At 41.6% G+C, this 22,373-nt stretch overlaps 1 protein-coding gene across 5 annotated transcripts in view; it reads left to right on the forward strand.

The window, feature by feature from the left end:
* LOC112234387 overlaps positions 1–22,373 on the forward strand; it is a 70,567-nt gene that overhangs the window by 18,104 nt on the left and 30,090 nt on the right. For 3 of the 5 annotated variants that reach the window (XR_006084532.1, XM_024402465.2, XM_024402464.2), the window contains 3 exons: positions 4,464–4,545; positions 4,732–5,240; positions 16,326–16,379. Coding sequence is in view for 4 of the 5 variants with exons in the window: in XM_024402465.2 (XP_024258233.1) it covers positions 4,464–4,545; positions 4,732–5,240; positions 16,326–16,379 (645 nt within the window). In the remaining variant the exon portion in view is untranslated. Of the gene's footprint in view, positions 1–4,463; positions 4,546–4,731; positions 5,241–16,325; positions 16,380–17,465; positions 18,047–22,373 lie in introns of those variants that run through there. The other 2 variants (XM_024402466.1, XM_024402468.2) reach the window with 2 other exon arrangements.

Here is a 22,373-nt window from a genome sequence, read left to right on the forward strand (position 1 = left end):
TTTCAGATGTATGTTGAAAACGTTTTTGGGAGATGCGATGGAACATTTGGGGATCAATTCAATATTCCCTTTTGTTGTTCAGTGAAATCATCCCATGTGAAGAGTCAACTCATTTAATTAAAGTTAAATTCGTAACTAAGTTGTTTTTAAACATTGCTATTGGACGTATTTAATAATTTGCAATTATGTCTACTTATGATTAGGTATATGTTTCTGTCTCCACATGATATGGTAAATATATCCAATCCAAAAAACATCTACATTTAAATGGTATTAACATTAATTTGCATATTTTCATTAATTCCCATGGAAAGTTTCCACCTTTTTGAATATTCCCCAAAATGTGCAGCCCTAGATTTGAAGGCAAGGTGTTGCTGTATCTAATAGCCTAATGGTCCCCTGCTCAAACAGTAAGAAAATCAGTTCAGCTCCATTGCACAGCATATGCACATCTCAAGAGTTAGTTTCTCTCTTGTGCAGAATCTCATCAGAAACACCCAGACACACAGTTCCCTCAACTGTTGAATACATACATGCATGACCTATATCATATTTTATGTTTACCATGCATTTGCAAAAATAATCTATTTTTATACACACTTCACTGTGCATAACATTGATGTCCTTTTCAAGAGTACCCTCTGATACTAGTCTACAGGCTCAACACAAGTATCATGGATCCCAAGTACATTAGTCATGAAAACCCCATAGACATTTGCATTTTTCATGGTCCAATTATTTGAACCCTGTTTGAGTTCCTCAGATAAAACAAATGTCCCCTGTTTTTCCAATGTGGGGTGAATGTATGTAACATAGATAAGGAGACTAACTGGGACTGCGAAGAAGGAATGTAGCAGAACATGTAAGGATATTTGGTGTGATAAATAGCCTAGTTCCTTACCCCAGTCGTACATACACTGAATAACTTTGGCTTTACTGTGCGTGCATGTATGTCCTTTAACTCCTCTGGGATATGTGGGATGCTAGCGTCCGTTGACATCTAGTGGAAGCCTTAGGAAGTGCAATATGACCCCATAGACACTGTATATTCGATAGGCAGTGACTTGGAAAAACTACAAACCTCAGATTTCCCACTTCCTGGTTGGATTTTGTCTCAGGTTTTTGCCTGCCATATGAGTTCTGTTATACTCACAGGCATAATTCAAACAGTTTTAGAAACTTCAGAGTGTTTTCTATCCAAATCTACTAATTATATGCATATTGTAGCTTTTGGGCCTGAGTAGCAGGCAGTTTACTCTGGGCACTTTTTTATCCAAGCTACTCAATACTGCCCCCCTGTCCCAAAGAAGTTAAGTGCAACGTTAATGTGTGTGCATGTGAATGTGTGTTTATCGTGTGTATGAATGTTGTTTTGTTTTTTACCTTTGTGTGTATGTGTGTTCCCTCTTAGTCACCTGGTGTCCTTATAAACAGTTAATACCATGTTCCCTGAAATGCCGCCAAATAGTTAAGTCAACATGCAACGTCACTGTTATGTTGACTCATCCTGTTGCCACAGACAATAGTGTCTGACTTGCTCCAAGATGGGGCACACCCTTGACATCTAACCTGGATTTGAGCCCTTAACCCCTTGCTTGAGGTAGAAGTTGCCCTTAAAAACTGATCTTCGATCAGATTACCTGATCCTGTATCAGTGGTAAGGGGGAAACATATATATTTTTTTACCTATTCTGAATTTTTTGAAAGGTTCATATCCCTGTCAGGAAATGCAAGCTCCCTCCAGCCCTGTGAATGTGTTGGGCCCCACAGCGACACACACACACCCCAGTCAAATGCGGTGCTAGTGGGTGATGTCATGGAGATGGCAGGTGTGACCGTGTGATGGCAGTAAAACTTTGAATGCACACCTTTTGTATGTAGAAGAAGTAATGTTCAAGTTTTACAGATATTACATATGGCAGTCACTGAAATGCATGGATATTACAGTACATACAAAAAAACAATTCATGACTATGTATACTGAACAAAAATATAAATGCAAAATGCAACAATTTCAACTACTTTACTGAGTTACAGTTCATATAAGGAACTCAGTAAATTTAAATGAATTCATTTGTGGATTTTACATGACTGTACAGGGGGACAACCATAGGCCCACCCACTTGGGAGCCAGGCCCACCCATTTGGAAGCAATGCCCAGCCAATTCATTTTTCCCCACAAAGGGGATTCATTACAGACAAAAGTACTCAGTTTCATCAGCTGTCCGGGTGGCTGGTCTCAGACGATCACCAGGTGAAGATACCAGATTTGGAGGTCCTGGGCTAGTGTGGTTACACGTGGTCAGCGGTTGTGAGGCCGTTAGGATGTACTGCCAAATTCTCTAAAATGACATTGGCTTATTGTATAGAAATGAACATTAAATTATCTGGCAACACCTCTGGTGGACATTCCTGCAGTCAGCATGCTAATTGCACGCTGCCTTAACTTGAGACATCTGTGGCAGTGGGTTGTGTGCCAAAACTGCACATTTTAGAGTGGCCTTTTATTGTCCCCAGCAGAAGGTTCACCTGTGTAATGATCATGCTGTTTAATCAGCTTCTTGCTATGCACACCTGTCAAGTGGATGGAATTATCTTGGCGAAGGAGAAATGCTCACTAACAGGGATGTAAACAAATTTGTGCACAAAATATGAGAGATTAGCTTTTTGTGTACGGAACATTTCTGTGATCTTTTATTTCAGCTCATGAAACATGAGACCAACTTTACATGTTCAGTTTTTTTTTTCAATATACATTTAGGGGACTCTGAGTTGTTGATTTAGTTTGCGTAGGTTATGGACAACTTTTATATATCTCTCTTGGCCTGTTGGATAGAGAAGAGGGCACTTTGGGTGGACCTTCCTGACACGTGTCCTTGACAGGCAGTGGGTAACCAGTCCCTGAAAGGCACAGTTTCTCTCTTCTCTCATGAAGTGAGGGTAGTGATAATGAAGTCAGAGCATCCATCTATTCAGGATATGCTGTGCTGAGGATGATTCTGCAAGCATACTTCTGGATACGCTCCAGTTGATCAGAGAGGGCTTGAGTTAAGGAGCAATGCGAAGCTGGTGCTGCGTATTCCAGGCAGGGGTGAATGTAGCCTGTGTATATAGCTACCAGGTCAGCCTTTGGCACATTGAACCTTTCTTGTTTCTCTTTCTAACCATGATTGTTACGTATTCGTCCCACTGCAGATTATTTTGTACAATGACTAAGAAGTTTGACTGATTCACAGACTTGCAGGTCTTTACCGTTGATTGTAAAGGTACTTGGAGGGTACGGGTTTATCACAAGTAATGTATGCGGCTTGCTTGAGGAGCACTGGTTCCTTTCTCTTTCTCTCCTTTTCACTGTTTGAAGTGCTTCAGTTGGAAGGGGAGGTGTTGAGTCTGTGTGTGCATGTGAGCACAGATGGCAGCTGCTCGGCCTGGCCTCACTCAGTGTGGTGCGTTACTTAACTCTTAGTGCTGCCGTCTGTTGGGTTTCTGTCTTTTTGTTGTCGTAGACTCCTCAAAAGGAGAATGCTCTTAAAGCACAACTGAAGGCAATAAAATGCCTATCTGATAAAAAATATGTGGCATCGATATTAGTCAAAACATTTATATATAGTGTCAAAATGTAAATAGGATAATTTTGTTCATAAAGTCAGTCTCATCCAAAACTGAGTTTTGTGAGTTCATGACTTACTTGAGGGTTGTTTTGATTTTGACAATGCTCATTTGCCCACTAACACGGGTTACACAGCTGCTGGGATTGCGCTCTATCCAATCTTACCGCAGAACACAGACAGTGAGACAGACCTGCCCATCAGATCTGACTTTGTTAACATAAGATGACACATTGGTGCAGTATTTCTCAAGTAAAAAAAATACAAATACCTTAGCTAGATGTAAAATTGCTCTATACTAAAACCTCTGCAAAAACGTTAATTACAATTAATTACAGATTTCTTGATTTATCTTAGATTCAATCTGACAGTTTGAGGAAGAGATACTGGTTTTGTCCCCCATGAGGGGACTAACATCCCCTAACTGCCACATCGAACCACAAGACTGAAATCTCATTTTTTTAAAGGGACAGTCTGCCAAGGGTTTACATTGAACTGAAGAGGCTGTCTTGTAGAGAGCAGACTTGGCCTAGATTTAAGCTTTTTGTAACTTCATCCATCTTCCAAATTCCAACTTGAGTGTAAGGCATTTTTCAGGAAGAATAGGCCATTTGACCAAGTTTAGGTGTTCGCATGATATGCACGCTACATGTGAAACAGAGTTGTGCTAATTTTGACCTTTTTTACATTGCACAATTTCTTTGGATAATTCATGTTGATTGAGCTTTTGGGTTAGTGGGCCACCATGTTGCTTAAAGCCCCAAAGAGTGGCTTGTACTGATGCTAACTCATTTAACTGGTTGAGAGCCACATGTTGCCTGATGTCATAGTTAACCTTTAACCCTTTCCTTCTAGATTTCCTACCATTGCAGTGGGGAGGGAGGAGAGAGCGACGATTCCGAGGGGGAGAACCAGGAGCTTGCACAGATTGACAGAGGTATGTGGGCCGCTCGCTCAAACCAACCCAAGTCGTCTATGGTCTTCATTGTTACATGGATGTGTACAAGATGGTCATTTAACAGATTAAGCAACTTCTAGGTAACACAGTATAGAAGAAGACAATAAGCTTGTTGCTATTTCTGCCTCTTCAACTTTGACCTATACTCTTGGTTGCCCCCCTCAGAGAGGCGGCGGAACGGCGGCCTCACCCCTCTGGCCACCAGCCAACAGCACAACCAGGGTCCCCTCTCCCCGGCATGCCTCTGTCACCTACACCTCCTTCTAGACCCAACTCTGGACCACCACTCTTCCGAAGAAGAGCTGGAGCGAATCAGCCGCGGCGTTGGAGATGGCAAGAAGTGGATGCTGCACCATCACCACGTCGAGCACCACAGCAGTGCCTCCAGCGACGAGGAGGTGCGGGACCTGTTCGGCTGTGGTCCGGTGGTGGCGGCCTTGGAGCCTGGGACTTGCCTGGAGGCCTCCCCCAGCCCAGTGCTCTTTAGCTCCAGCCCGCCTCGCAGCCTCAAGCCCCCACCGCCCATTCGGCTACAGTTCCAGGTGGTGCAGCCTGCTGCTAGGCCCATTATCTTGACCCACTTTGACCAGTCAGCGGTTCCCTATACGAAGCACAGGCACAGCTACGGGGGAGAGGTTGGGAGGCCGAGTCTGGACCTGGAGAAAATGCAACAGGTTAGTGTTTCTATGCAGTGTCCACAATTCTTAAATAGCAACCGTTTGTATTGCGTTGTTCATTCTCCAATCAGCCTAGTATTCTGTGGTTTGGATAGAATCACATAGCTGGGTCATGCTATATACATAGTGCTTTTTGGCTAGTGTAATTTAAATTAAGAATTGTTTTTATATAAAAGTGAAAGGGTTGATTTCATCTTAAATTGGCATGTTGTATGGAAAACAGGGAAGGGAGATTGAATGCAGTCTTCACAACAATGTTTGAACTTTTTAAGAACATTGGTGGCCTATATATTTATGGGTAACAGGGTTAATGTGTTATGTTCAGTTTTCCACCACAAAACACCAGACAATTACTAAAAAGAGTAGAACCAGGGCCTCCCGGGTGGCGCAGCGGACTGCATTGTAGTGTATCGCAGCTGCCCCCGCGACTGGGAGACCCATGAGGGGCGCCAGGTGTAGCCTAGTGATTAGAGCCGAAAGGTTACTCGATCGAATCCCCGAGCTGACAAGGTAAAATTCTGTCGTTCTGCCCCTGAACAATGCACTGTTCTTAGGCCATCATTGTAAATAAGTTTTTTTTCTAAACTGACTTACCTGGTTAAATAAAGGTTAAATAAAATAAAAATGAGGCAGCGCACAATTGGCCCAGCGTCGTCCGGGTCAGGGGAGGGTTTGGCCTGCCGAGATGTCAGTGTCCCATCGCGCTCTAGCGACTTCTGTGGCGGGCCGGGCGCATGCATGCTGACACAGTCGCCAGGTTTACAGTGTTTCCTCTGGCTGGCATCCGGGTTAAGTGAGCAATGTGTCAAGAAGCAGTGCGGCTTGGGGGGTCGTTTTCCAGAGGACGCATGGCTCTTGTCCCATCACTGTAACTCCCGTAAAAGACTACAACTACCAATTGGGGAGAAAAGGGGTAAAAAGTGATGTGTGTATGTATGTATATATGTGTGTATATTTTTTTGAGTAGTGTTTGTATATGTATATATATGTATATATATATACAAACACTACTCAAAAAAATAAAGGGAACACTAAAATAACACATCCCAGATCTGAATGAATGAAATATTCTTATTAAATACTTTTTTCTTTACATAGTTGAATGTGCTGACAACAAAATCACACAAAAATGATCAATGGAAATCAAATGTATCAACCCATGGAGGTCTGGATTTGGAGTCACACTCAAAATTAAAGTGGAAAACCACACTACAGGCTGATCCAACTTTGATGTAATGTCCTTAAAACAAGTCAAAATGAGGCTCAGTAGTGTGTGTGGCCTCCACGTGCCTGTATGACCTCCCTACAACGCCTGGGCATGCTCCTGATGAGGTGGCGGATGGTCTCCTGAGGGATCTCCTCCCAGACCTGGACTAAAGCATCCGCCAACTTCTGGACAGTCTGTGGTGCAAGGTGGCGTTGGTGGATGGAGCGAGACATGATGTCCCAGATGTGCTCAATTGGATTCAGGTCTGGGGAACGGGTGGGCCAGTCCATAGCATCAATGCCTTCCTCTTGCAGGAACTGCTGACACACCTCAGCCGCATGAGGTCTAGCGTTGTCTTGCATTAGGAGGAACCCAGGGCCAACCGCACCAGCATATGGTCTCACAAGGGGTCTGACAATCTCATCTCGGTACATAATGGCAGTCAGGCTACCTCTGGCGAGCACATGGAGGGCTTCTTGCCACAGCTCACATTGATGTGCCATCCTGGATGAGCTGCACTACCTGAGCCACATGTGTGGGTTGTAGACTCCGTCTCATGCTACCACTAGAGTGAAAGCACTGCCATCATTCAAAAGTGACCAAAACATCAGCCTGGAAGCATAGGAACTGAGAAGTGGTCTCGTCACCACCTGCAGAACCACTCCTTTATTGGGGGTGTCTTGCTAATTGCCTATAATTTCCACCTGTTGTCTATTCCATTTGCACAACAGCATGTGAAATTTATTGTCAATCAGTGTTGCTTCCTAAGTGGACAGTTTGATTACACAGAAGTGAGATTGACTTGGAGTTACATTGTTGTTTAAGTGTTCCCTTTATTTTTTTGAGCAGTGTATATATATACAGTGGGGCAAAAAAGTATTTAGTCAGCCACCAATTGTGCAAGTTCTCCCACTTAAAAAGATGAGAGAGGCCTGTAATTTCCATCATAGGTATACTTCAACTATGACAGACAAAATGAGAAAAAAATCCAGAAAATCACATTGTAGGATTTTTAATGAATTTATTTGCAAATTCTGGTGGAAAATAACTATTTGGTCAATAACAAAAGTTTATCTCAATACTTTGTTATATACCCTTTGTTGGCAATGACAGAGGTCAAATGTTTTCTGTAAGTCTTCACAAGGTTTTCACACACTGTTGCTGGTATTTTGGCCCATTCCTCCATGCAGATCTCCTCTAGAGCAGTGATGTTTTGGGGCTGTTGCTGGGCAACACGGACTTTCAACTCCCTCCAAAGATTTTCTATGGAGTTGAGATCTGGATACTGGCTAGGCCACTCCAGGAACTTGAAATGCTTCTTACGAAGCCACTCCTTCGTTGCCCGGGCGGTGTGTTTGGGATCATTGTCATGCTAAAAGACCCAGCCACTTTTCATCTTCAATGCCCTTGCTGATGGAAAGAGTTTTTCACTCAAAATCCCACGATACATGGCCCCATTCATTCTTTCCTTTACACGGATCAGTCGTCCTGGTCCCTTTGCAGAAAAACAGCCCCAAAGCATGATGTTTCCATCCCCATGCTTCACATTAGGTATGGTGTTCTTTGGATGCAACTCAGCATTCTTTGTCCTCCAAACACGACGAGTTGAGTTTTTACCAAAAAGTTATATTTTGGTTTCATCTGACCATATGACATTCTCCCAATCTTCTTCTGGATCATCCAAATGCTCTCTAGATCGAGGGAGATTATCAGTGGTCTTGTATGTCTTCCATTTCCTAATAATTGTTCCCACAGTTGATTTCTTCAAACCAAGCTGCTTACCTATTGCAGATTCAGTCTTCCCAGCCTGGTGCAGGTCTACAATTTTGTTTCTGGTGTCCTTGACAGCTCTTTGGTCTTGGCCATAGTGGAGTGTGACTGTTTGAGGTTGTGGACAGGTATCTTTTATACTGATAACAAGTTCAAACAGGTGCCATTAATACAGGCAATGAGTGGAGGACAGAGGAGCCTCTTAAAGAAGTTGTTACAGGTCTGTGAGAGCCAGAAATCTTGCTTGTTTGTTATTGACCAAATACTTATTTTCCACCATAATTTGCAAATAAATTCATTAAAAATCCTACAATGTGATTTTAAGGATTTTGTTTTTCATTTTGTCTGTCATAGTTGAAGTGTACCTATGATGAAAATTACAGGCCTCTCTCATCATTTTAAGTGGGAGAACTTGCACAATTGGTGGCTGACTAAATACTTTTTTGCCCCACTGTGTATTTAAATATGTGTGTGTGTGTGTGTGTGTGTGTGTGTGTGTGTATATATATATATATGTGTATATATATATATATATATATATATATATATATATATATATATATATATATACACACACACGGAAGTTTACATACACTTAGGTTGGAGTCATTAAAACTAGTTTTTCCAACCACACCACAAATTTCTTGTTAACAAACTATAGTTTTGGCAATTTGGTTAGGACATCTACTTTGCATGTCACAAGTCATTTTTCCAACAATTGTCTACAGACAGATTATTTCACTGTATCACAATTCCAGTGGGTCAGAAGTTTACATACACTAAGTTGACTGTGCCTTTACACAGCTTTGAATATTCCAGAAAAGTATGTCATGGCTTTAGAAGCTTCTGTTAGGCTAATTGACATCATTTGAGTCAATTGAAGGTGTACCTGTGGATGTATTTCAATGCCTACCTTCAAACTCAATGCCTCTTTGCTTGACATTATGGGAAAATCTAAAGAAATCAGCCAAGACTTCAGAAAACAAATTATAGACCTCCACAAGTCTGATTCATCCTTGGGAACAATTTCCAAACGCCTGAAGGTACCACGTTCATCTGTACAAACAATAGTACGCAACTATAAACGCCATGGGACCACGCAGCAGTCATACCGCTCAGGAAGGAGACGCGTTCTGTCTCCTAGAGATGAACGTTCTTTGGTGCAAAAAGTTCAAATCAATCCCAGAACAACAGCAAAGGATCTTGTGAAGATTGCTGGAGGAAACAGGTACAAAAGTATCCATACCCACAGTAAAACCAGTTCTATATCGACATAACCTGAAAGGAAGAAGCCACTTCTCCAAAACCGCCTTAAAAAAGCCAGACTACGGTCTGCAACTGCACATGGGGACAAAGATTGTACTTTTGGTAGAAATGTCCTCTGGTCTGATGAAACAAAAATAGAACTGTTTGGCCGTAATGACCGTCATTATGTTTGGAGGAATAAGGAGGAGGCTTGCAAGCCGAAGAACACCATCCCAACCGTGAAGCACGGGTGTGGCAGCATCATGTTGTGGGGGTGCTTTGCTGCAGGAGGTACTGATGCACTTCACAAAATAGATGGCATCATGAGGTGGTAAAATTAGGTGGATATATTGAAGCAACATCTCAAGACATCAGTCAGGAAGTTAACGCTTGGTCGCAAATGGGTCTTCCAAATAGATAATGACCCCAAGCATACTTCCAAATTTATGGCAAAATGGCTTAAGGACAACAAAGTCAAGGTATTGGAGTGGCCATCACAAAGCCCTGACCTCAATCCTGTAGAAAATTTGTGGGCAGAACTGAAAAAGTGTGTGCGAGCAAGGAGGCCTTCAAACCTGACTCAGTTACGCCAGTTCAGTCAGGAGGAATGGGCCAAAATTCACCCAACTTATTGTGGGAAGCTTATGGAAGGCTCCCTGATACGTTTGACCCAAGTTAAACTATTTTAAGGCAGTGTTATCAAATACACTCAATTAGTATGTAAACTTCTGACCCACTTGGAATGTGATGAAAGAAATAAAAGCAGAAAAAAATAAGTCTCTCTTCTACTATTCTGACATTTCACATTCTTAAAATAAAGTGGTGATCCTAACTGACCTGAAACAGGGACTTTTTACTAGAATTAAATGTCAGGAATTGTGTTAACTGAGTTTAAATGATTTTGGCTAAGGTGTATGTAAACTTCCAACTTCAACTGTATATAAAAAGTCGAACCAGCTCACCTGCTTGACTATTAGATGTTCAATGTTTCTTTAAAAAAAAAAAATCATTTTACCATGTTGAAATGGAAGTTCAGTTCATACTACAGGGTTGACCTTAAACCTGATGGACTAAATGTAAATTAATCACATTAAGTAAGTACAATTGAGAATATCTTTCCCAAAGCAACAAAATAACTAGAGCTTTAAAATGGTGCAAATCTTGGGGTTAAATCTTCCCAGAAGTTGGACGAACATGTCGTGGGATATTCCAAAAAGGGGGATTTGAGAAAGAAATACAGTTATTGACATGTAAACACACTGCTATTTGAATATTTAACATGGTTTACTTTAGTTGGAGTCAGAGTGTAGGTTATCCAACTGTTAAATTACGTGCTTTATCAAAACTTACACACAATGTTTGAGGGACATAAAAGGCACTCGTGGAGCAACCCATTTCCCTTTGGAATTGTTATATATTTATTATTTTGGTATGCTAGTTTTCAATGCGAATTGAGGCCTCGAGCAATTAGCCATGCTAACTACAGCTCTCTTTTTACTCCCAAAAAGTTAGGTATAAAACCTATTGTGGATTGCCATCTGTTCCCTGTAGACTACATCCAATCTTTTAAAACAAACAGAAAAGTATCATATTTGGATGGACTAACCATTTAAGGTTCATCGAAGGGGCATTCTTTATCTATGTTGGCCAATGATGCCATGTTTCAACTCTTGTTTGGGTATGTAGTCTGTGGACCACACCACAGATCTTCCAAGATGACTCAAGTGTATTGTTTTATATTTTTTACTCATCCATATCTGTTATGGGTTCAAGTAAAGCATTACCTAAATTTAACTAATGGGTTTTCACGAAGGACAATTGACCAAGAAAGTTGTGTGAGTATGTTATTTCACTCAAACTGTATTAAGGACACTGAATAACTAGGCTTTACTTTAGGGTAGCCTTGTACCACTAGCCAGACTGTAGACTATGCTTCATTACATTGATTTTGGGATTAGGTAAAGGGACACAATAGCGTTGCTCGCCTGCACACACACACCCACACAATCCATTGCCCGGCACTTGCCACCTCGGTGGTCCGGAGAGATGAGGGAGGCACGGACGGCAGATGTCTGCCCTCGTTTCTCACAAAAGCCAGCAAGGCAGAAGGAGAGGATTAAATAAACAACAGAAAACGACAATGACTAATGAGTCACAGAGAAGCTGGTCCAGTGATCGTTAAAATCCAATAGCCACATTGGCACAGACTATGATATTGGAAGTATGTGTATGCGTCTGTGTGTAGGGGAGGATTTGAGGGGTCCATATGTCCATGGGTGTTTTTGGAAAAAGGGAACAGATGAGAGACAGCGGGCAGTAGTGACAGGGGCTAGGGGAAATAAAAGGAAAGGATGAGGTTGTGTGTGTTTCTGTCTGATCGGCATCTGAGTGTGTGTCCGTGTGTGTTTCTACATCTTTATGTGTGTATGTGAGCTCAGTCAAGGGGAATGGGAGGTGCTGGAGGGAAAACAATAGGGGCGTCTTCAGAGGTAGCTGCCAGACAATACTCTCCCATTAACGCAACTCCAAGTGTGCGTCCCTATGGACCCTGGTCAGAAGTAAGTACTGTATAGGGAATGGGGTGCCATTTGGGATGCGTTCTTGGAGTCTCCAAATTATCAATCTAAATAAATGTCTAGACTACTCCATCCTTCATATCAAATGTTATCTACCTCTGTTTTGCCTTTCATGTCTGAACTGTCTAAAAAGTCATTTCCTGCATCTCAACCTTTCTCTTTTCTTTCTCACAAACTATTTTAGTGGACAGCACCTTTCTCTCCATTAAAAGAACCTAGAGTACATTTTGCAACTATGTTTCCCGAAATTTGCCACCTAGAGCCCCCCACTCCCACTATGCTACAATTCTGCACCAAATCAAGTATATTGTAGTCACTTTGCCGACAGATGGAGTTAAACACTGTTAGCACAACTCTTTAAAAAAAAGTAATAGTATTGCCAGCGCACGTGCTAGGACATACCATGAATCCAAACACCTCAACAACGACTAATAGTAGTAGCACCTTTGCAATAGGCTGCTAAAATAAAAGGAGAAGCAAGTGAATAAAATCAGCATACAACATGAGTGTGACATAATGTACAGTCATTTACCTGACAACGTAAAAATCTGTCGTTCTGCACCTGAACAAGGCAGTTAACCCACTGTTCCTAGGCCGTCATTGTAAATAAGAATTTGTTCTTAAAACTTGTTTGGGGATAGGGGGCAAGTATTTTCACTTTAGATGAATTGCGTGCCCATAGTGAACTGCATCCTACTCTGTCCTAGATTGCTAATAAATGCATATTATTATTACTATTGGATAGAAAACACTCTGAAGTGTCTAAAATTGTTTGAATTATGTCTGTGAGTATAACAGAACTCATAGGGCAGGCAATCTTCCAAACAAGAAGTGAAATTCTGAATGTGGGTCAAATTTGACGTCATCGCCCCTTCCTTTCCCAACCAGATATGGATCTGGTAGCACTTCCTATGCCTTCCACTAGATGTCCTCATTCAGTAGAATGTGGAATGTAGCTTCTGGTGTGAACTTTGACCGAATGGGAGGGGAAATAGTCACGGTCTTGACAGAATGCAATTTTCCTGTGGCGCATTTCTCTGTGGGTGCCACCGTCGTTCCATTTGGCTGCAGATGAAAACGTATGATCCAGTTGGAACGTTATTGGATATATATGAAAATAACATCCTGAAGATTGATTCTCTACTTAGTTTGACCAGTTTATTCGACCTGGAATATATATTTTTGAAGTTTTCGTGCGAGTTGTCCTGGACCAGCGTCAGCTTTTGGGCACTTGAGCTGAAAGTGCTAGCAAATGCAGCTAATTGGACATTATGGAACAAAACAACGATTTATTGTGGAACTCCAGGACTCCTTGCACTGCATTCTGATGAAAGATCATCAAAGGTAAGGGAATAAAGGGAATACAATTTGATTTGATTTGAATATTTATGATGTCATTTCGTATTTCTGTTGACTCCAACATGGCGGAGAAATACTTTTACGTCTGAGCGCTGTCTCAGATTATTGCATGGTAGGCTTTTTTCGTAACGTTTTTTAAAAATCTGACACAGCGGTTGCATTAAGAACCAGTGTATCTTTAATTATATGTACAACATGTATCTTTAGTTAAAGTTTATGATGAGTATTTCTGTTATCTGGCGTAGCTTTCTATAATTCCTCCGGATATTTTGGAGGCATTTCTGAACATGGCGTCAATGTAAACCGAGATTTGTGGATATAAATATGCAAATTATCAAACAAAACATAAATGTATTGTGTAACATGTCATATGAGTGTCATCTGATGAAGATTTTCAAAAGGTTAGTGATTCATTTTAACTCTAATCCTGCTTTTGTGACCATCTTTGGCTGGAAAAAATGGCTGCGTTTTTCCTTTGATTTGGTGGTGGTCTAAAAAAATATATGATGTGTTTTCGCTGTAAAACATTTTAAAAATCGGACATGATGGGTAGATGAACAAGATGTTTATCTTTCATTTGCTGTATTGGACTTGTTAATGGGTGATTATTGGTCTGTCAGATATGCATTAAGTTCATAACTGTGTGCCTCGAGAAAAAAAAATCTGAATTTCCTTTATGGTCATCAAATGACAGAGATGCATATACGGTTTCAGGGATGATACAGAGCACATTTAAGAGCTATTAATCACCAAACTTTCAACTACTAAACAGACTGTACGAATGTTGTTGGGAAGGTTAGGGGGGGTTGGGCATGTGAGGTCCATACAGTACCTTGCAAAAGTATTCATCCCCCTTGGCGTTTTTCCTATTTTTTGCATTACAACCTGTAATTTAAATTGATTTTTATTTGGATTTCATGTAATGGACATACACAAAATAGTCCAAATTGATGAAGTGAAATGAAAAAAATAACATGTGCACATTCACCAACTTGGCTATGAAGCCACTTGGCTATGAAGCCCCTAAATAAGATCTGGTGCAACCAATTACCTTCAGAAGTCACATAATTAGTTACATTGCACACAGGTGGACTTTATTGAAGTGTCACATGATCTCAGTGTATATATACACCTGTTTCAAAAGGCCCCAGAATCTCCAACACCACTAAGCAAAGGGCACCACCAAGCAAGCAGCACCATGAAGACCAAGGAGCTCTCCAAACAGGTCAGGGACAAAGTTGTGGAGAAGTACAGATCAGGGTTGGGTTATAAATAAATATCCAAAACTTTGAACATCTCACAGAGCACCATTAAATCCATTATTAAAAAATGGAAAGATTATGGCACCACAACAAACCTGCCAAGAGAGGGCCGCCCACCAAAACTCACGGACCAGGCAAGGAGGGTATTAATCAGAGAGGCAACAAAGAGACCAAAGATAACCCTGAAGGAGCTGCCAGCTCCACAGCGGAGGTTGGAGTATCTGTCCATAGGACCACTTTAAGCCGAACACTCCACAGAGCTGGGCTTTACAGAAGAGTGGCCATGCTTAAAAAAAATAAGCAAACACATTTGGTGTTCGCCAAAAGGCATGTGAGAGACTCCCCAAACATATGGAAGAAGGTACTCTGGTCAGATGAGATGAGAAATGTTTGCTTTTTGGCCATCAAGGAAAATGTCTGGCACAAACCCAACACCTCATCACCCCGAAAATACCATCTCCACAGTGAAGCATGGTGGTGGCGGCATCATGCTGTGGGGATGTTTTTCATCAGCAGGGACTGGGAAACTGGTCAGAATTTAAGAATTGATGGATGGTGCTAAATACAGGGAAGTTCTTGAGGGAAACCTGTTTGTCTTCCAGAGATTTGAGACTGGGACGGAGGATTATCTTCCAGCAGGACAATGACCATACTACTGCTTACTGCTAAAGCAACACTCGAGTGGTTTAAGGGAAAACATTTAAATGTCTTGGAATGGCCTAGTCAGAGCCCAGACCTCAATCCAATTGAGAACCTGCGGTATGACAAAGATTACTGTACACCAGCGGGACCCATCCGATTTGAAGGAGCTGGAGCAGTTTTGCCTTGAAGAATGGGCAAAAATCCGAGTGGCTAGATGTGCCAAGCTTATAGAGACATACCCCAAGAGACTTGCAGCTGTAATTGCTGCAAAAGGTGGCTCTACAAAGTATTGACTTTGGGGGTGTTGAATAGTTATGCGCGCTCAAGTTCTGTTTTTTTTGTCTTATTTGTTGTTTGTCTCACAATAAAAAAATATGTTGCAGTGGTAGGCATGTTTAAATGAAATGATACAACCCCCCCCAAAAAAATAAAAATAAAATGTAATTCCAGTTGAAAGGCAACAAAATAGGAAAAATGCAAGCCACTGTACCAAATCTCCCTCCCTCCACAAAAGCAGGAGTCTTGTGTTTACATTCTAACTTGGACTGGGAAGTAGTCTTTGACAGGATATTATAAGCTTTGTTGACTGCCTTGTTTGGTTTAGCAGCAGCTGCACTTCCGTCACTTTCTTGATTTATAATTCTTAATTGACTCACAGTGGTCAGTTGCTGTGACATCATCAAATGAATTTACTTCTAATTGTCAATGAAACCCATTGGCTGCTCTCGACGGAATACAGTGGCTTGCGAAAGTATTCACCCCCTTGGCATTTTTCCTACTTGGAAAAACGGCTGTGGGGGTGAATACTTTTGCAAGGCACTGTAAACTGCCCTCGAAGTATGCAGTTTAAGCTGCATTCTTTGTATGAAATGGGGTATACAAATCAATTAATTATTTATTGTAATTATTATTCAGGTGTGTTTTGAAATGTTTCAGTAAGACATGGGACAGAATGCTGAGGGATAAAGTTGGTTTAAAGAGGGATGTTTGCTGATAATTGTTTCTCATTTCTTCCCCTCAGAAAATGCTCCTTAAAAAGAACTGTGGTGGGAAAACACGGAACATAAAGATTCGGGTGAGTTTAGATTAATCTTCTGGTCCCCACAAGGATAGTAAAATTTGGGCTCCTGAGTGGCGCAGTGGTCTAAGGCAGTGCATCACCATGCTAGAGGCGTCACTACAGACCCTGGTTCAATTCCAGGCTGTATAACAATCAGCCATGATTGGGAGTCCCATAAGGGGCAGTGCACAATTGGTCGTTGTAAATAAGAATTTATTTTTAGTTAAATATAGGATATAAAAAATTCTAACACAAACACACAGAGTCCTTATCCTTTCAAACCAAGCGATAATACCCAGTCAAGGTGGCCGTGTCCATTAAAGTCACGATAAGACTGAGAGATCATGCAGCCCCGTGAACAAGTCTGTCTCGCTACACTGTTGATGCCCCTCCAAATGCATGCTGGGATAGAATCTGACACCAGTGTCATGTAAAAAATACTCCATGTGAAGGCTTATTATTGTGAACATTTTTACACTTATGATTGCCTGTGATTGTGACATGAAAGTGTGAAAAAGCTCATGGCTTGAGAATTCTCACTGGTCAATTGCTTCTGCTTCAATTTTGCTTCTGGTTTATCTTGTTGCTTAGGTGGATAACATCAGTGCCTGATTGAAATTGACACTTAACTTGAATAAATAAGAAATGATCACTTTTTAAATATATTATTGATTATTTTGCTATTCTGTCGGGGCTGGCTAGCTAGCTAGGGTAACTTTAGCAACTGGTCAGAATGGTGAGAGTTTATGCGTTAGCATAGCGATTTAGCCACAAACCTGTTACCTAGTTGTGAAAACTGTGTAGATGGCTGAGCTCGTGGCAGTGCCACTGCGCTTGTGCGGATCGCTCTCCTCTCACCCACATCTCCACTACAGTCACTTTGAAAGGAAAGTAAATACAAATAAAAACATTTGTGGTAAAGCCAAGTAATCATCTATCAACCGCTGAGGTATATAGCTTGCTATGGATCAACACTACAATGATTGCCATGGTAGTACAATTTCACCAAAATCATCTGTTAAAGTCCTCTCATTTTATGTTACGAATGACCTTTACTGGCATAATGTGGAACTGAAGACTCAACTTTGTTGTTTTTTCCAGGTTTGTCTCGATAATGCCATGGAGAACACAAGACCTTCCTTGGTGTCCTTTGTTAGTCCATGGCCATATGCTTAATTAGTAGGTTGATTTTATTTCAGGTTATGAGGAACACATTACAGGCTATCTGGAAGAAAACTATTCATCCTGGCAGGTATCAGACCAAAAGCAAAAATGTACATGAACATTTCCCATGTCTCATAATGATCTGCTGTCTAATAGCTGTTATTGATGACACTAGATAAGTCAAAGATGAAGTGTATTCTTGCTGCCTAGGCAAAAAAAACTGTCTAGCTATAACAACAGCCCACCCCAATACAATGTGTCATGCTTTTACTGTTACACTTACCCACTGGACCAGCTTAATGTTAGGTTAATGACCGCAAACAACAACACTGAAATATGTGACCGTTTTTTATTTAAAGGGTGGTGGGGGAGGAAGAGAATACATTCCCCAATTTAAGACAAAACAATAACAACAAAGCCAAAGACATGAATAATAGAATTCAAAAGTTTTTTTAAATTTACATCTGCTTTCCTTATGTCTTCAAACAAATTATTAAATCCCTCTGCTCATACTAAGACATATTAGTCAGGCTTGAAGCCATGACTTCCAAGAAATGTGTAAAACTCCAACTTAGTTTTTCCTGATATTCTTCACAAGCAATACTAACAGAATCAGTTTTTAAACCTAGATATTACTAATACAAGCAAGAGGTAGAATGTGGTGAGACCATGTGGTGAACAAAAAACTGAAAATGCGATCGTAAAGGAGGCAAAAGTATGATGAAAGTAATGACACAGTGAGGATGAATGAAGTGAATGACCAGGGATGCAGCAAGGACACTTAACGCCCAGGAGAGGGAGAGCGGTTGGGCACAGGATCAGGCTGCTCCTCCGAATGGACTGTGGGGTGGTCTGAGAAGAGGACAAGACCTAACGCTGCCAGAGCTTGTGCACGCTAGGACAAACAACGATGCAAACCGTGAGTGGGATTCTAACACAATTACGTTTAAACACAACTAATGAAAGTAAATTGTAGGGATGGGATCAGGGCAACATTGGAAATTGTGGAAAATATTCCCTTTTTAGGGATAAGTCCATTTCAGCTATGTATTTACCCTACAATTTAGTGGGCTTCCACTTTATCTAAGATACGACTGTAATTAAATTGGCTATTATCATGAGGTATGAAATCATGTCAGCTGTATTGAAAGTACTGAAACTTGTCTGCCACACCTGATTGAAAAGAGCGGGGCAAATGTCAGCTCGCCACACCTTTGCCAGCGTCCCTGGCTTCTACACTATTTTGCTATCTACAGTGGTGCTGCCGTGTCAACAACCCCTCTCCAAAAATTATGTCTCCAGTTGTTTACATTTTACCATTTGTGAAGCACACCCATGCATATTCAATATGATGCACCCTGTGTGGCTTACCTTGACTTCCTCCTTGAAGTCATGGTGATGAGGGGATCCACAAGAGACAAAGCTAGAAATAGGTATGGAAAAGAATGCATGAATACCCAATGATGAAAAACCCATGGTAATGAGTCCCATTATTGACCAAGCTGATTTACTGTTTACTAGGAGTGAACAGGGAAACAGTATAGAATGTAATACGTTCCTTGGGACCCCAGTCATTTTATATTTTTGTACAATTCCACCAGAAGTACAACTGAGGTATATTCAGTGACATGTCAGATGAAATGTACAGGTATTGAGTATAGTTTCCAAACTGGGTTCTTTTGAACGAAAGAATGAGGGTTGAAGGCAAGTGCTAATGGCTACCTTGGTCTTTCCATAGAAAGGTCCTTTGGAGGAAGAGTGTGAGGCATATATTTGACACTTATCTAAACCAGTGTTTCTTATGTAGCCTAGCGGTTAGAGCGTTTGGCCAGTAACTGAAAGGTTGCTGGTTCAAAAACACGACAAGGTTAAAAAACATCTATCTGTGCCCTTGAGCAAGGCACTTAACCCTAATTTGCTCCAGGGGTGCTTTACTACTATGGCTGACCCTGTAAAGCATCACATTTCACTGCACCTACTGTATCTGGTGTATGTACAAAAACAAATAAACTGTCCCTGGGGACATTTTAGTTTTTGGCCTGGCACTACACAGCTGACACAAATTATCAACTTATTATGGTTAGAATGTTGGGCCAGTAACCGAAAGGTTTCTGGATCGAATCCCAGAGCTAACAAGGAAGAAAGAAAAGAAAGAAAGAAAGAAATCTGTCGTTCTGCCCCTGAGAAAGGCAGTTAACCCACTGTTCCCTGGGCGCCGAAGACGTGAATGACGATTATGGCAGCCCCCCGCACCTCTTGGATTCAGAGGGGTTGGGTTAATTGCAGAAAACTCATTCAGTTGTACAACTGACTAGTTTTCCCCCTTTCCCATTATCAAGCTTTGATGATTTCGAACAGGTGTTCAGCGCTAAATTAAAAACAAATGTGCACCCCTTTGGATCCCCAGGAACAGGGTTAAGAAACACTGATCTAAATATTCTTGACAGGTTCTACAGATGGGTGTTTACCTTCTGGGTATCTCTGCCTGTCGCACCTCCAACAGTGCTCTTATGTCAGCTACAGGATAAACAAAAAAAATGGGTAGAGTTTAAGACATGGAACTGTTTCATGAGACATGCTACATGTATAATGGCAATATGAAGAACAATAGGTTTGGCAGTGCTGACAAAGATTGGGGCAGAGCGATTCCCCTTGCTACCCTATAAGCAAGGAACAGGGATTTGAATTTCATGCACACTGCCTATGGGAGCCAGTGAAGGGAGTTTTACACAGTTGGCTAGGGGTTGTTGTTATCTGTGACAGAGCCTTGGAGCAGGCAGCCTTTCCAGAGCAGCTTCTCTTGTCAATGTTGAGCTTGACGTGGTAGGCTAACATCCAATCTGCTAGACATGCAAAGTTGGTTGTCTTTTCATCTGGAGGGAGGACAGAGAGACACAGTGTAACTGTGTCAGAGGGTAACTCAGTGTAACTTAGTGTGATTGGTAAAGTCTCAACACTTATGTCCGGTCCCAAATCGCTTCCTACCCCTCCCCTTGGCCATAACCATTTGTTTCTGTAGCTCTGTAAGGTGTGAGATCCACAATTGCCCTTCTTATAGCCTACCTGCCAAGACCCTACAGATCTGCAAACATTGAGGGGATAGGACCAAGGGGGAGAGAGTGATGGAGGGAGCAATTTAGGACTGTCTTTACATTGACACAGTACCTAGCTGCTAGTTGGTAGATGCAAAGATGATATTTAGCTGACCAGCAATCCTGCCTTGTGTAGGGTTTCTGGAGGTGTATAGCTATTAGCTGGCTATAAGCCTAAAAAGTGCCTTCATTTCAGGAAATCTCCCACTGACAACTATGACTAGCTAGGATCATTATATTAGCTTAGCTAACATTTAATTAATGAAATAAGCATTACTAGCAAGCTAGGTGAAAGTTGTTTATACTTTGTCTGAAAACGAGCTTTACATTTGTTCATTTAGCTAAACAAGCAAGATACAACTGGACACCTGAGAACAAGCCACCTCGACCAGCTGACAACTTATTACGCTAGCTAGCTAATTCAAGAGGGTGAGAGAGACGAGACACCCAAACTAGCGCAGCCATCTACACAGGAGTGTTCACAACAAGCTAACAGGCTTGCAGCAATCGCAATGTTAACACACAAATGGCTTAATCTCGCCATTCCACCCAGTTGCTAAAGTTACCTGACAAGTGTCGGGTAATTTTGTTATAAGTGTGAAAAAGATCACAGTCAATCATAATCATTGATTGTGAGCTATTTCACGCTGTGAACTTTTTTACATGTTAACCGGCACTGGTTTGAATGACCCTCTGCTACAGCCACTATGTCTACTCTAACAAGAAAGCAGAATCTCTATATTAAACAGCAAGCAATTATCCTTTCATCACAGCTTGGAACTTACAATTGACTTCCCTTTAGGTCCAAAATTACTATATACTGTCATCGCTGGGCATTGTTTATTTCTGAACCAAGGGTTTATTTAAGGCAAGTGACACTAGTTAAAGGATATTTTATTGCAATGGCTTAGCAAAGATGCAAGCTATATACACTAGCTCTAAAAATTATCTCAGTGCTGAGACCACTCTAGGGTGTTTTTGGAGCACCATGTGTCACCAGCAGGGTAAGTTTGTGTGGGCCACGGGTTGTGTAAGTGGTGGGGGGAGGCAGCTCGAGTTGAGTCAATGGCACCTGGGCATTTTGGCACAAACCAGCACAGTCCAGAAGGATGCATAGAGTGTGGCGGGAAAGTGACTGGATTCTCTGTGTGGATTGCAAACACACGTTTATGACACACTATTAGTGTCAACACAGACACACTCGGGTTACAATTTTGCACTCATAGGCTAACCCTTTCTATGTGGTTGAACGCTACTTTCGCTGTGTCTAAGCTCTGACTGAAATAATTGAGGCTCATCTTTCAAATTGGTAGAAGAAGAGGAGAGATGGAGGAGTGTCTGTGGTTACCCTGTGGTGTATCACCAGGGATGAAGTCACTTTCCATTTTTAGCCCAACGGGCTGGTCTGTGTTGTGTTCCTCTGCTACAGAGATGTTGTTCATGATCTCCTCCTCTCATTGTTGTTTTTGTTGTTAATGATGACTCTTGGTAATGGTTATTTTCCAGACACAGCATTTTCTAGTACAGTAGATCTTTGGAGCGATTTTGGGGATGCACAATGCTTTCTTTCTCTCTCCATCTCTTGTTACTTCTGTTCTTCCTCTTCACCACTCTCTCTCACCCTCCCTCCTCCCTGTGCTTGCTCTCCTTGCTACTCTCCCCTTTAACTCCCCCTACACGTCTCTTCTCCCTTTCTCCCTGCCTCTCCCTTTCTCCTCTCTCTTGCTCTTTCGCCCTCCTTTTTTCTCCATTT

Source organism: Oncorhynchus tshawytscha, linkage group LG11 (genome assembly GCF_018296145.1).
Source record: "Oncorhynchus tshawytscha isolate Ot180627B linkage group LG11, Otsh_v2.0, whole genome shotgun sequence".
In the NCBI taxonomy this organism is placed as follows: domain Eukaryota; kingdom Metazoa; phylum Chordata; class Actinopteri; order Salmoniformes; family Salmonidae; genus Oncorhynchus; species Oncorhynchus tshawytscha.